The sequence below is a fragment of the Emydura macquarii genome, unplaced genomic scaffold (genome assembly GCF_026122565.2).
Source record: "Emydura macquarii macquarii isolate MOO-44397 ecotype Brisbane River unplaced genomic scaffold, CSIRO-AGI_Emac_v2 contig_3401, whole genome shotgun sequence".
NCBI lineage: Eukaryota > Metazoa > Chordata > Testudines > Chelidae > Emydura > Emydura macquarii.
In genome coordinates, this window is record NW_027133538.1 from 248,703 (window position 1) to 262,455 (window position 13,753).

The 13,753-nt window shown below is 46.1% G+C and overlaps 1 protein-coding gene across 4 annotated transcripts in view; it reads left to right on the forward strand.

The window, feature by feature from the left end:
- Positions 1 to 3,010: 3,010 nt before the first annotated feature.
- The window catches only part of PDPR (pyruvate dehydrogenase phosphatase regulatory subunit), a 56,814-nt gene continuing 46,071 nt past the window's right edge, over positions 3,011 to 13,753 (forward strand). For 3 of the 4 annotated variants that reach the window (XR_010917354.1, XM_067534418.1, XM_067534419.1), the window contains exons 1-2: positions 3,854 to 5,441; positions 10,784 to 10,917. Coding sequence is in view for 3 of the 4 variants with exons in the window: in XM_067534418.1 (XP_067390519.1) it covers positions 5,215 to 5,441; positions 10,784 to 10,917 (361 nt within the window). In the remaining variant the exon portion in view is untranslated. Of the gene's footprint in view, positions 3,045 to 3,853; positions 5,442 to 10,783; positions 10,918 to 13,753 lie in introns of those variants that run through there. The other variant, XM_067534421.1, reaches the window with a different exon arrangement.

Genomic DNA, 13,753 nt, shown 5'->3' on the forward strand with positions numbered 1-13,753 from the left:
AGGTTTGAAGTGCTACCCTAGAGATGAACAGCTTTGCAGCCCATTACCAATCTCCTTCCTCATACACTTCAAGGGGTTCTCTTTAAAGACCCTATCAATTTTTTTTACAGATATTTTCAGTGATCCTCCCAACAGGTCAAACACATGCTGATTGGATTCCCCCATCTCACCACTCAGCTTTATGTGCCATGATGCTCCAAGAACACCTATCAACTCAGTCAGCTAAAGGGTGGGCTCTGCACATCATTTCTTCCACCCTATACTGGTAACCAAGAATTGATACAGCTCTAAGTGCCTCCTTGCTGCTCTGAATGACATGAGTGATTGCTTGATCAGTTGGGCATTGATGGGTCACAGGAAGTCACATGATGTGAGCACACACTTAGGCTGAGTTTGATTTGGAGATGTTATGCTAGTGCGAACCTCACCAACTGCAGCATGTCTCAATGGGACTAGTGTTCTTTGTAAACAGGAACGTGTAACTTTCTGTGGCTAAACAGAGATCATCTATACAGACCCAACCTGTAAACAAGGGGTGGAGCAGATTTGCTAAAACTGCTAGGCTAGAAAAGTGTTGGTTGTCAACTCAAGTCATACCAGGAGGTCCATGTTCTTCTGTGACACAAGAAGAGTCCCAATAGGTTAGAACTGGCAGTCATTTCACTAAGTAGGGGAGCCAAGTTGCCAGACCAATTTGTCTATTGCATTCTAGTGAACCAGATGAGAATGCAGGAGCCTGGTTGCTCATGCTGTGTGTGCTATACACTATGTCTACAGCCTGAGACTATTGACACTTGTTCCACAGACTTCGTCTTCTAGTTCCAGAGATACTGCGGGAGAAGTTTGTTTGTTGACTCCATTTCTCTTCATGCTGCAAAAATGTCCATGAGCATCTTGTCTACCCTCTTGTGGGTCAGACACTTAGCTTTAGTTACTGTAATTTAACAAATTGGGCATTTTTTCAATGGCTATTTGAAAAGCCTCCTACCTAATACTGTGCTGTTCTGACTTTTGAAGTGTTTAAGCCAGTGTGTGATAAGTGACAGCCCTGGAACCTAAAGCCATCTGTCCACAGCACAGGGGAAGCAAAGGTAGGAGAAGAGCAAGTTAGTTCTTCTGAAACTCTAATCTGTTCCCAAAGGCCAAATTCTGCACTTGTGCAGTCCCCTTCCCAGGGCAGAATTCTGACCATCACATCTGAAACCCCAAATACTAATGTGATTTACTAAAATGAAGTACGCTAATATAAGTAAGTAGTGCGCACACAATTGCTATAGGCTGATCCTGTATCCCTGTTAAAATTAAGGGCATCTCATCTACAGCCTTCCTGGAGAGAGTGCCCCTGCTGGACATCTGCAAAGCTGCCATCTGGTCGTCAGTGCATACCTTCACATCCCACTATGCCAGGGGTGGGGAACCTCCGGCCCGCGAAAGAATTTGATCCGGCCCGCGGGCGGGCGGGAAGTGCGCGTCGCCGAAACCCTGCCGCCGAAACCCTGCCGCCGTCTGCCCATTTTCGGCGGCGGGTGGAGTCCGGAGGCGGTTACTGCCCCACGGAACCCTGCGGACACTGCAAAACCGCGCCGCCGAAAAGGCGGAAACGGTGGCGGCATTTCGGCGGCGGGCACCGCCCCACACGTAACTGTGCTGCTGCTGAATCCCCCCCCTGCCGCCGAATCCCCGCCCGCCGCCAGGGCCACCATCAGGCCCTTGGCAACAAAAAGGTTCACCACCCCTGCACTATGCCATCATCCAGCAGGTGAGAGAGGATGTGGGATTTGGCAGAGCGGTGCTGAGGGCAGCTCACCAGTAACTCGTACCTGCCTCTAAAGGTACTGCTTGTTCTAGTGACCTATAGTGGAATGGACATGAGCAAGCACCCAAAGAAGAAATCAAGGTTACTTACCTGTAATTGCTGTTTTTCAAGATGTGTTGCTCATGGTCATTCCATAACCCACCCCACCCCCATCCCCATTGCTGGAGTTGGCAGAAAGAAGTGACTGAGGGGGCATAGGGCCTCATATACTGTGGCATGTGTGTGGGACTCCCAGGGGCACCAGAGCCGGCCCTACGGGATCTGCTAAGGGGAAAAAGGTTCTAGGAACCATGCACAGGCCATACACTCACCTATAGGGGAATGGACATGAGCAACCTTAATTCTAGCATTTTCTATTTTTGAATGCTTGATTTTGTAACCTGTTCTTTTAATGTAGTTTGTGTGCATAATGTGACAGCGACTCACCAGCCAGAACCCTACCTTGTGGCTGGACTGGTATTGCTGGGTTTTTGCTTGTCCTCTGATCTGCCATCCTGGTCTGCAGGTGGTCCCAGTTGTTTTGCGATGTGGCTCTCTGCTCAGGTCACATTTGGCCTCATGCCTTTCAGGGTAACGTGGGTTTCAACTCAGTAGTCAGAGGACCTCAGCTTAGGTCCAGCTCCTGTATTCCTCCGGGCCCCTTTTAGCTGAGTCTTCATGCGAGCCTCCTCTGCGGCCGTAGGTGAACTCAGTCCTTCCTGCTACCCTGGCTCCTAGCACCAGGGTCCGTCCGTCGCCCGGGCTGCGGCCTCCTCAAGCCGTTTCTCTTGCCTCAGCCCAGAGCTGCCTTTAAGCGCCTCGGGCCGGGGCCCCCTGCAGACCCTGGGCGGCTGTTCCCGGCCGGAGCTCGGCTCCCCTCCAGGCAGAGGGGCCGCGCTGAGCTGGGCGGGGCTGAACCGTGCCGTGTGCGCCGGTGGGGGGGGAGGTGGACCGGGCCCCTGCTCTGCTATCCCCGCCCGCCTCATGGCTTTAAAGCGCCAAGCCCCGCCCCCCAGCCAGCTGCGCGCGGCACGGGCAGGGCAACCTCGTCCCCCCCTACCGCCTCCAGCACGTGCTGGTCCCCAACAGCAACAAACCCACTTGAGGGAGGATGAGGGGGGACCTGATTGGTCCGCGCGTGGTGACGCATGCGCAGGGTCGCGCTGTCGTACGCTCGGTGACGTGAGAGCCGTAAAGTGCGGCTAGAGGTCGGGGCTCGGGACGGGCGCGGGCGGTGGCTGGTGACGAGGTGAGGTAACGCTTACACCCCTCCCTCCTTCTACCCACCCAGAGGTGTTCCAGGGCCTCCCTGGGGGCGGTGACCTCTCCTCTCTCCTTCCCCCCCCCCCCCAGGGCTGGGGTGCGGGGCTCTCCGCGGCTGTGCGGGGCCCCGGCCCCGGCCGGAGAGACTGGTCTGTTGGGCGGCCGGGCCGCGGGTCCGCCTCCGTGGCCAGGCCAGGGAGCCCTTGGCGCCGGGCCGGTTTGACGGCACTTCCCGCCTCGGCGCAGCTGGTCACAGCGGCGACTCCGTGGATGGGTCCCTCATGGGTGACGGGCTCTGACAGCAGCTGTGGTGGACACCGCCGCGGGAGTCGGAGACCGCCTTGAGCAGTTGGAGAACTGGTCTGAAATCAAGCAGACGGACTGCAAGGAGGGGGCGTGTGAAACCCTGCTCTTAGGCGGGCAAAGTCACCGGCACAGCCGCATGGCGAGGCGGTGGCCCTCTGCGCTTACAGCGGGTCGCAGATCAAATCGGAGTTCGCAGTGAGAAAAGGCCAATGTCATTTTAGAGCCAGGCGGGCGGCGTGGAGGAGCTGGGGCTGGGTGGTCGTTCCGCTCTTGGCCCTGGGGAGAGGCCTCAGCTGGGGTCCGGTGGCCGGTTCTGGCTGCCACATTTTAAGGAAGATCTGAATGAATTGGTGGGAGTCCTGAAGAGAGCAACGAAAATAACAGGTTTAGAAAACAAGACCTAAGAGGAAAGGTTGAAGAAATTGGGTATGTTTAGGATAGAAAAGCAAAGGCTGAGTGGGGGATGGGAGGGGAGGGACAGGATAAGTCTTCAAATACATTATAATGAGGATGGTGACCAATTGGTCTCCATGTGCACGGACTCTATGACTAGAAGTAATTAGCCTCCTTTACAGAAGGAGAGATTTAGGTTAGGTTATTAGAAAAAACTTTGACCATTGTATAAGGATAATTGAGCATTGGAACAAGCTACCTATGGAGCTTCTCCATCTTTGGAGGTTTTCAGGAACAGGTTAGACAAACACCTGGAAAAGATGATCAACATGTATTTAATTCTTGGGAAGGACTTGATGACCTCTTCAGGTCCCTTCCCGCCCTACATTTTTATGATTTCTGTCCTGATGCTTATGATTATGTGGTAGTAATAATGTCTGGGGCTTTAAAGGAATTCAAGGTACATGCCCAACTCCCATTAAAATTCAAACTCTGTTGTGTTCCACTCTTGTTGGTCATGTCTAAAATGAGATTTCACTTTCACTTTCTGTCCATACAATGAATGTGCAGCAGTCAGTGATATTAAAAAGCTAACTTTATACATTGTTTCCAGTGTGCAAGTTTCTGCTGTGAAGTGTTGGTCCCTGTGCTCATCTCCTACTAGAGACGTGTAACCAAGAAATAGTATATTACTGCCTGTTTTTATGCATCAGTTACTCTGCTTTTTCAACACTGAGTTTTGGAGTGTGGTATTTGTACATAAATTATGATTGCAGAATATCTGGTAAAAACCAGATATTACTACTAAATACAGGTTTGTGGGTATACTGAAGAAAGGGAGAAATGTTGTTATAGATGACCTCCAGTGGGTGGATCACAACAGTAGGAGTAGAGCAGTGTGTCAGCAAGGAGCCCTCTGGCAGAATCCATGATAAAACTAACATCATTATGAAGCAACTCTATAACATCTTAAGTCTCAGCTGTGCAGATTCCAGTACATGCAGCTCCTGCCAGCTGGAACAGATGTCCTGTGTATACATCCAAATTTGATCTCGTTTTCTTCCTTGTTACTAAGTTAAGCCCAATTCAGAGATGAAAAACTCTGAGTCTCATTATTAGTCTCCTGATCTATCTCGTTCCTTTCAGTAGCATGGCTGTTCTTTGCGGACTCTCAAAGTCTACACAAGCTGTTTTCCTGCATATTTATCCATCAGCGTTTAAAGATTCTAAGTTATCAGTATAGAGGTTGAAGATATATTATTGCACATAATGTATTTTATTGTTCCTGTCACCCTCCTCCTCACCCCTGAGTTCCCAGGAACAGCTTTACATACAGGTAGTCTGGTAAATGATGATAATCTCTGTTGCTTTTTTTCTTGCCTAGAAGAAGTGACAGTGAGCTAGAATCTAACCGTGTCTAGGTGGTGCCTCTAGAAAGCTGACTGACACTTGTCAGGATGTTTTTCCGGTTACTGTCAGATGTCCGGTGGCGGACAGTCAGCCCAAGATGGAGAAGCAAGTCCAGCTCCCGGCACACTACCACATCTGCGGCAGAGCCTCAGCTCATTTCCCTGCCAGCTCAGGCACAGGTGGTAATCTGTGGTGGTGGAATCGTGGGCACATCCGTGGCATACCACCTCTCCAAGCTAGGATGGAAGGATATAGTCTTACTTGAACAGGGGAGGTAAGGATTTGATTTTATCTTTATTAACGCAAACTGTTCCCAAAACCACAGAACTATATGGGACTTGTGCACAAACACAGTATCTTTCTTTGTGTGGTCTTTCCATCATCTTACTTTCTCCCAGCATCAATGTCACACAGTTAACACTGCACATCAGTGATGAGACCCAAAGTCGAACCACAGGCCCCTGGGGAGTTGCATATTGTGGGGTCTGTTTTATGCAGTGAAACTTTATAGGCCATTCTTAAAAGCCTAAATGCCTCATGTAGGGCAAGAGTTGTAGCAATTATCATTTTCAGACTATGCTTGAGTCTTCTCTTTCTCATCCGCACTAAACTTTCACTCTGCCATCTTGCTGGCCTCCCAGCTTATTTAAGATCTCCCACTCCAACTTCTGAACAAACTCCAAAATAAAGGGAAGGTATGTCTGCATAGGCATGAAAAAACCTGTGGCTGGCCCAGATCAGCTGGCTCGGGCAGTGGAGCTGAAAAATTGCTGTGTAGGTATTTGGGCTTGGGCTGGAGCCCTAGCTCTGGGAACTTGCATAAGTAGAGGGTCCCAGAGCTTGGGCGCCAGCCTGAGCCCGAATGTCTACACAGCAATTTTTAACCCTGCAGCTTGAGCCCTGCAAGCTCGAGTCAGCTGATTCTGGTTGACACACCACTGTTATGTATTACAGCAGCACCTGGAGGCCTCAGAAAAAGGATCCTTTTAAGACACCAACTTCCCAGCTCAAAGGTTGCCTACAGCTGCTTTCCAGAGAAACTAGCCCTAGGCTTCCTACAGCTTTAGGTCATTGGTAAGAAGCTACTGCTAGACTCCTTTTGGTCTTATAAACAAACACAGAGAGTAAATCAATCTTATCTGAGAGCCTCATTAAATTGGGTGCCCTATTGAGTCCAGGTGGAAACTCTTTCTAATTGGGTGGCTGAGTAGATACTCTGAAGTGGTGTTGGCCTTTTGCCTGTCTTCCTTTGCAGGGAATTAATTTCTTTCCTACTTCTTTTTGAATGGGGTATGTACATTCCATCACAGGTCCCTGTTGAGCTAGTTGCTATACAAACCCAGTCCATGTGCATTGTCCAAAAAGCATTGTGTTAGGAAATTAGTATACTGAGAAATTTTAATTAGCATGATGTTAAATATGGTTGTGTTTTTAGTGTGCACAAGAATAGTCACATTTAAAAATGTCAGCTCAATGTTGTTTATGAAGGTTATAGCGTAGACAGACCTTAATCAGGTAACTGAGGTGTTATTTTCTTACGACAGATAGATATACTGGGACATTAAGTGAGTGCTATGAAGGACTGTGCAGATACATGAAGTGGCAAAGTGCAGGGCTGGTGTAATGGTAGGAAAAATGGGTTAATGGCCCTGGGAATCCTGGCTAAGTGCTTAGATCTAATTGTCATTTCTTTACATGTCTGCATTCTAGAGAATTTCAAAGAGTAAGATTTTTGTGGCACCGCAAGCCCATACCTGATAATATAGATGTTCAGTAGATTGTAAGAACAGCTTAAAAATAAAAGTGTGTGTCCACAGTCTTTTTATAATTGCTGCAGAGAAACTGCAAGGATGAAGGGGCAAAAGGGCTACTTCCAGCCCAGGGAAGAGACCAAGGAAGGCTGTATTTTGGAGAACAAGTAAAACAGCAGAAGGGGCTAAGTGAGCATATAGAGAGAGGGTTTTTTTTTTTTTTTTTAAGAAGTGCTTTGGAATGTTTTTCCTGTTGTCAGAATGTCTGAAGGGACATCATAATGAAATCTCATAAATGTCAAAAGATGAGCTAAAAGTAATTTGAGGGATCACAGCTGACAGTCGTTTTGCTGATGTTTGTGGTTTTATAGCCATATATTCATATTTTAAAGTTTTTTTATGTCAGTTGTTGCTGTGTGAAAGACCCATGCAAACAGGCAGAATGATTATAGAGGGGAGATAGTGAAACTGACACTACACAGAGTGCTGTTTAATATGCAAAGTAAACAAATAGAAAAAATAGAAATACTCTTTTTCTTTAATTTGTTTAGTGATGGTCCTTTTAGGCATTACTTTTAACAATAGGTAGGTTAAAAATGTTGATTTAAAAAAAAAGTTTTTTTTTTTAAAATCTTCCTGGGACTCCTATAATAGAACTCATGTCATAAATCTTTCTTCTGTAGGTCTTATGAACTTTATGTAAATGGGTATCATTATCCCCATTTTACACATGAGGAAACTGAGACAGAAGGCCTTGTCTAGGATTTGAAGATCATTAATATAATTTCTAACATGCTTTAAAAGTGTAGTGTAGTCCAGGCAGTGTGTCTTGGCTACACAGGACTTTTAAACAGGTTGTTTTCTAACAACACACCTTAAATCCCAGCCTAGATGAGGTGTGACCCGTCCTGTGCCCAGGGCAGCCCCCTGATAACGCCAAGGTCAGGGCAGGCTGTAAAGAGAGAGCAGATTCTCCCAACACTGGTGGGTGACACTGAAGTCAGGCTTCCCAACCAGCCACAAACTGCGCTTCTGAATCTCCACAGAAACCAGTATACAAATACACACAACCCCCTTTACTGCATTTCAGCTTCTGGCTCCCAAATCAGCAGTAGGTCCAGTAAAGAGACCAGTTATTTAAACTCTATGCTCTTTACTAAAAAGGTTCCCTCTGACCCCAAGGGATCAGCCACACTACCAGATCAATATAAGTTTGGATCTTACCTAAAATACCATGCTGCCAGCCAATCCTTTAGTAACTAAAACTAAAGGTTTATTGTAAAAAGAAAGAAATAAACCATAAGAGAAATGTTAAAGGGTCAAAGCAAATCAGATACATACAAATGATTGTAAGTCCATATACATCAAGTCTCTGGGAGAATTGTGGAGTTGCAAGCTTGTACAGTTCCTCTGGTACACATCCAACACCTGGATGGGTCTAAGTCCTTCGGTTCAATTACAAAATGAATAGATCCAGAGGCAGGTATGTGTCTGTAGCTGAACAGGAACAAAGACAAAATAGTTTCTGTGGCTTGGCTTTATATACCCTCTGGCCTTGGCCATGCTGTCCTGTGGGATGTTACAAGAACTAAAATGGAGTCCAGAGTCACATGGGCCAATCCTGGTAACTCTTCAGGTGTGCCTTTAGTTTCTTCCTGGGCCCTTTGTAGAGGTTTTGATGGGCCATTAAGTGGGCTATTGTCTTGCTGCCTCTCTGTCTGGGGTGTTGCCTGGGCAGCACAATTTGAAATACAGATAGCTCAAATATATGTATAACTTCCATTTCACATGAACATAAGTATCATCTGACAGCATATTATAACCTTTCTAACAGTACCTGACATGGCATATCTCACATGAATTATTATGATTTTGACATATTGATGTTAGCCCATATGTTAAATGCCCCCACCCTCTGCTAGTGACAGAGCTTGTATTAGAACTCAGGTCGTCTGATTCCCATCATATTGCCCTGTCTGTTCCGCCATGCTGTCTCTGTTACATTATTTAACTGTTCTAGTTGGTTCTGTGTTGACACCTTGTTTGGATGAGTGAAGTGAAGGGGACACAGAACGTACTTGGCTGCTGCTGACTGACTGGAGATTGTTTTTTGTAAGATGAGTAAACACAGCAGTTTGCATGGTTTGCTTTTTCTTTTCAAAGAAAGAAAAATAGGGACTCAACCCATTTTTAAACAATAACTTGGATTCTGAGGAACACAGCAAATATTGCTAAAAAAAACCTTGAAATGATGGAATCCATGTAATTTTCCCCACAGTTATAATTTTCCACCTGTCCTGCAGATGAGTTTTCTCATAGTATTTTTCAAAGAAACAGAGGGCAGTGAGTGTGTTTAGCACCCTAAAGTTTTTTGTGTTCGCTCTTGATTCATGCAAAATTTCATTGTTCGCACATTGGCAAGACTTAGTTGTTGAAGTCTGTAATCTATTAAGTGCTCCAAAGCATCTGTGGTGTAGCTCAGGTTTTGAGCTTAATATGTGACAGAAATCTGAGTTAGCTGTGAGCCATATCTTGGTTGTACCTTGGGGAGATTTAAAGTTTTATTGCCACAATAAACAATTGATGTCTGAATCTCCCTGCATAGCCCATTGCTTCTCAACAATGATTATCTATGGCGCACTGAGGTGGTTCATGTCTTTGTAATTATGAATTCCTATTTCAAAACCAAATGTGTTGTATTATAGGGCTTGAAATGTCTGCAACAGATGCCCCATGCCAGATAACTTTTTTCTTTAAAGTCATCCTCACTAGCAAGATGTTAGGACTGGAGGGTGGGAGATAGAACAGTAATCTGAAGCTAAGGGAAGGATGTTGGATTAAACGCAGATAGGGTAAGTGTGCCCACTGCTCTGCTAATTAAACTACTGGATTTTAGCAGATGTTTCCAAAAAGTATTCAAAATAGAATGAAAATGTTTTGCTTACTCAGCAGTGCATTTTTTTTTTTTAAACAAGACTCTGCTGGCATCGCTGAGTGAATGGACACCAGATGGACATATAGTTTTACAAGAGGTGTACCTGATACTGTGGTAGACAATTTCCCTGAAAATGGTCCCTCTCCTGTGTGGTGTCTCATGAATTGCCTCTTTTGGAATCGCGAGTTGTTCTGAATTGGTTTACTGTGATGCCACCATGCGTGCAATTCAGATGAGCTATTTGAGCTCTGTATAGCATATTAAACTACACACTGTATTATGGGCTTCTCTGTCTTTGTGTGGAAGACCTTCAAATTCAGCCTGCTCTGTGGTGCTTTCCTTTGCATCTTTGACTTGGGAACATGCTTCTGCTGGTTGAAGACTATTTGCTGATGCTGTAGGGAGTGGAGTCAAGTCTGTTATAGGTTCTGTGCATATGTAGGTCATAGTAAAAGCACCCTTCAGTGTTCAGTTTTTAAGTCAGTCTCACTGTAATATGCCTCATTGGCAGAGCAGTCTTCCTGCCACCTGCGTCTCTTGCTGGGGTACAAATATAGGGTGCATTGTACCCCAACAGGCAGCTAAAAATATGCTCTGGAGCTGGAGTTTTGTTTGTAGCAGTGGTTGCAGATGTCTGGATGTGGGATCTGCCCATTCAATGGGGTATGCCAAAGGGAGAGGACTCTTCACTAACAGGGTTTATTACTCTGACATCAGCTCAAGTTACCAGGAATTCATGTCCACCTCGGTTCTGGGCTCACTCCCCTCCCCATCTTACTGTGATTTCACCACCTTGTATCTACACACACAAGCAGCAAATTCTGGCTGCCAATAAGAGGGGCTGCAGTGCCTTGTGCATCTGAGAGGTACTTGTCCTGAGGCCTAGTATGATAGCATTTTATGAAGCCCTCGCTGTAATTTTTCCTGCAGGCTGGCTGCTGGCTCCACTCGATTCTGTGCTGGCATTGTGAGCACAGTCAGGCACTTGTCCATAGAGCTCAAGATGGCTGACTATTCAAACAAACTATATCAGCAGTTAGAACTAGAGACAGGAATCAAAACAGGTAAGAAAAGGAACCCCTGGCTCACTTCCCTGTGAAGTAGATTCTCATGAACTCCACTGCTTTCCGGGCCTTGGAATGAGTAACACTAGCATGTATAATTGCTGGTTTCTAAGCACAGAATGGGGCTGTAGCCCTTTCAGCTTCCTCTCAGCTTGGAAACACTCCCATGGCATCATGGATTGTCTGCTGCAGTCATTTAGAACACAACAATTGTGACAGGTCAGGACAGAATTGTTGAAAGAAAACTGCATCCATTATCCTCAAATCAGCAGCATAAAAGATAATTGAGTAAGAGTTAATTAGAATTAACAATGAGGCCTATACAGATGCATTTATTTCTTTGGCAGGGGCAGCAATCTTAGTGTAAAGTACTTGTTTATATTCCACACACACCTACATATTAAAGGAGAAGCAGAAGATGAGAGCCCAGTATCAGCAACTGCACAGCTGTTTCCAACCAGCTTTAATAATAGCACATGTGAAAAACATACTGTGTCAGATCCACAGGGCAAGCTTGCCTCCAGCCTTTCAACAATCTCTCAGGGAGTGTACCCCTTTTAGAGCTAGTTCCTAGGCCACCACTTTTTGCAAGGTGTAGCTCTGGAGCTCCACCATTTTGAGACTGGGTCCTGCCTTCAGTGCCACTGTTTCTCACTGTGGCTCATTCAGCAAGTCCAAAAGAACTGAAACTCCTGTATACAGCAAAAACGAGAGTCCTGTAGCACCTTAAAGACTAACAAATTTCTGCAGTCATAAGCTTTCAACAATTCAACAGACCAGACACCGAGATCTCAAGTCAGGCACAAAGAAAAACGCGGTTAGTGAGCACTATGAAAAGTTTAAGTGACTTGCCTAGCATCACTTGGGAACTCAGTCAGAAGCAGGGATTGAATCCAGTTCTCCAGGCCAGCATTCCAACTGCCTTAACCATGAAATCATCCTTTCTATTTCCACAATCCCCTGCCTCATTCGCCACTACACTACTCTGATTCACCCCCAGATCAGGTCCCGCTTGTACACTGAATGAGGCAGGAGTCCTATGGGAAATATATTATGTGATCATATAATGAAAGACTGTCTTGATGCATATGCACAAGGAGGCTAACTTAAGGTTTCAGGGATTTTATCATTTCCTGAGCTCTGGGTGCTTGACTTTTAACATAATTTATATGTATTTTCCTAGGTTTTTAAATATGCGAACTGGAAAAACAGAAATTCCATCATGTGGCATCCTATTGAAACCCACATGGGTCATCAGCGGGGTCAAAACCTTTCTATCCATCATATGAGTTTAGCTACCTGAGCTAATGAAGTAACTGATAGCACTAATAGGTTGTCACCCTCTATGGACCAGTGCTAGGGGGGACAGGACACTGCCAGTGGGTTTTACAAGTATTTGCTGATAACAGAGGAATGGTGAGACTAAGGGAGCTGAGTTTCCATTCCAGAATCTGGAGGGGAGTGTGATCTAGTTGGCACAGAGCCTTCTGTCTCTTGTCCTGAAACTTCATTCCTTCTGTCAAGCCCCCACTGATCTCTTCCCTTCCCCAATTCCCACTCTCCTTTCCCAGCAAGTCCCAGTCCCCTTCCACCTCATCTGATCTGTTTGTCTGCCCCCAGCTTCTGGTGACACACACCCATGTTCTCCATTACCATTGGGTCTCAGTCCCAATCTCCGTCCCTTGGACGAGCAGCCCATCTCAGTGTCCCCACCCCCATCTCCTTGTATGTTTCCTTGCCCAGCTAGCCTCAGTTCTCCCCCTGAACTCCATCTCCTCATCAGAGCTGTCTCCTTTCCTCCCTCTCCCCCACACCTCTCTGGTTCAAATCCCAATCGTCTTGCCCAGTCAGTCCCAGTTTCCCCCCAAGCTCATCTGATCTCAGTCCCCCACTTCCCAGCTGCTAGTTTCTTTGCCCAGCCAGTCCTATTCTCCCCCCAGTCCCAATTTCTTTCTCCTTCCCCTCCAACTACCTGTCCCAGTCTACTTTCCCTGGCATTACTGTCCCAGGTCTTGTTCCCTCTGCATTCGAATCGAGCAGCTTCCTTCTCCACGCTGCCTGGACCCAGCAGGAGGAGCACTGAGAGCACAAGAGAGACAGTTCTCAGTTCCCTGTTCTCAGTTCCAATCCAGTCTGCAGGAGAACAGATCTGCAGTTGCAGGGAAAGACCTGCTTAGTCCCAAGTTGGAGCATGAACAGAATCTTTGGAGACTTAGATGCGAAACTCTAGCAAGTCTCTACTGTGCATATGTGAACTATGATTTTTCAAAGGCTTATAACTTGGCTAAATTAGGTCGATTTTCACAGGGATGGCAAATGGTACATCCCTGATGCTAAGCCTACCCACCTGACACATTTCAAGTCCTGGCTCCAAGTCAGGAGGAACTTTAGCTTCTCGAAAAAAAAGGTTGCCAAAATTTTTAACATGGGCAGTGCAACAGATTTTTCCTTAGCCTCATTCTCAGAATGGCTGAATCATTTAGGCTGAAATTTTCCAAAAATAATTCAGTTTGAGGCAGGCACCTGACATGGAAGATATCAGCCCAAACAGTTAACGTTTGGCAGAATTGTAAGCAATGGAAAACGGGATATTTCAGTGGAATGTGTCAGGCAACCTTAATAATAGGCAATGTTACCAGACCTACCTATAATCAAGGCTAATATTTAAAGGGTCGTATTCATCCATTAAAGCCAGTGGCGTTACCTTGGCTCCAAAAGGTTTATGTTTAGTTATTAAATGTTAAAGTTTTTTCTTCAAATTATTAAGCAGTTATCAGAGCACATGGGGCAGTGCCCTAGTTCTAACCTCTTGCCCTGCCAGTTTCTCCTTTACTGG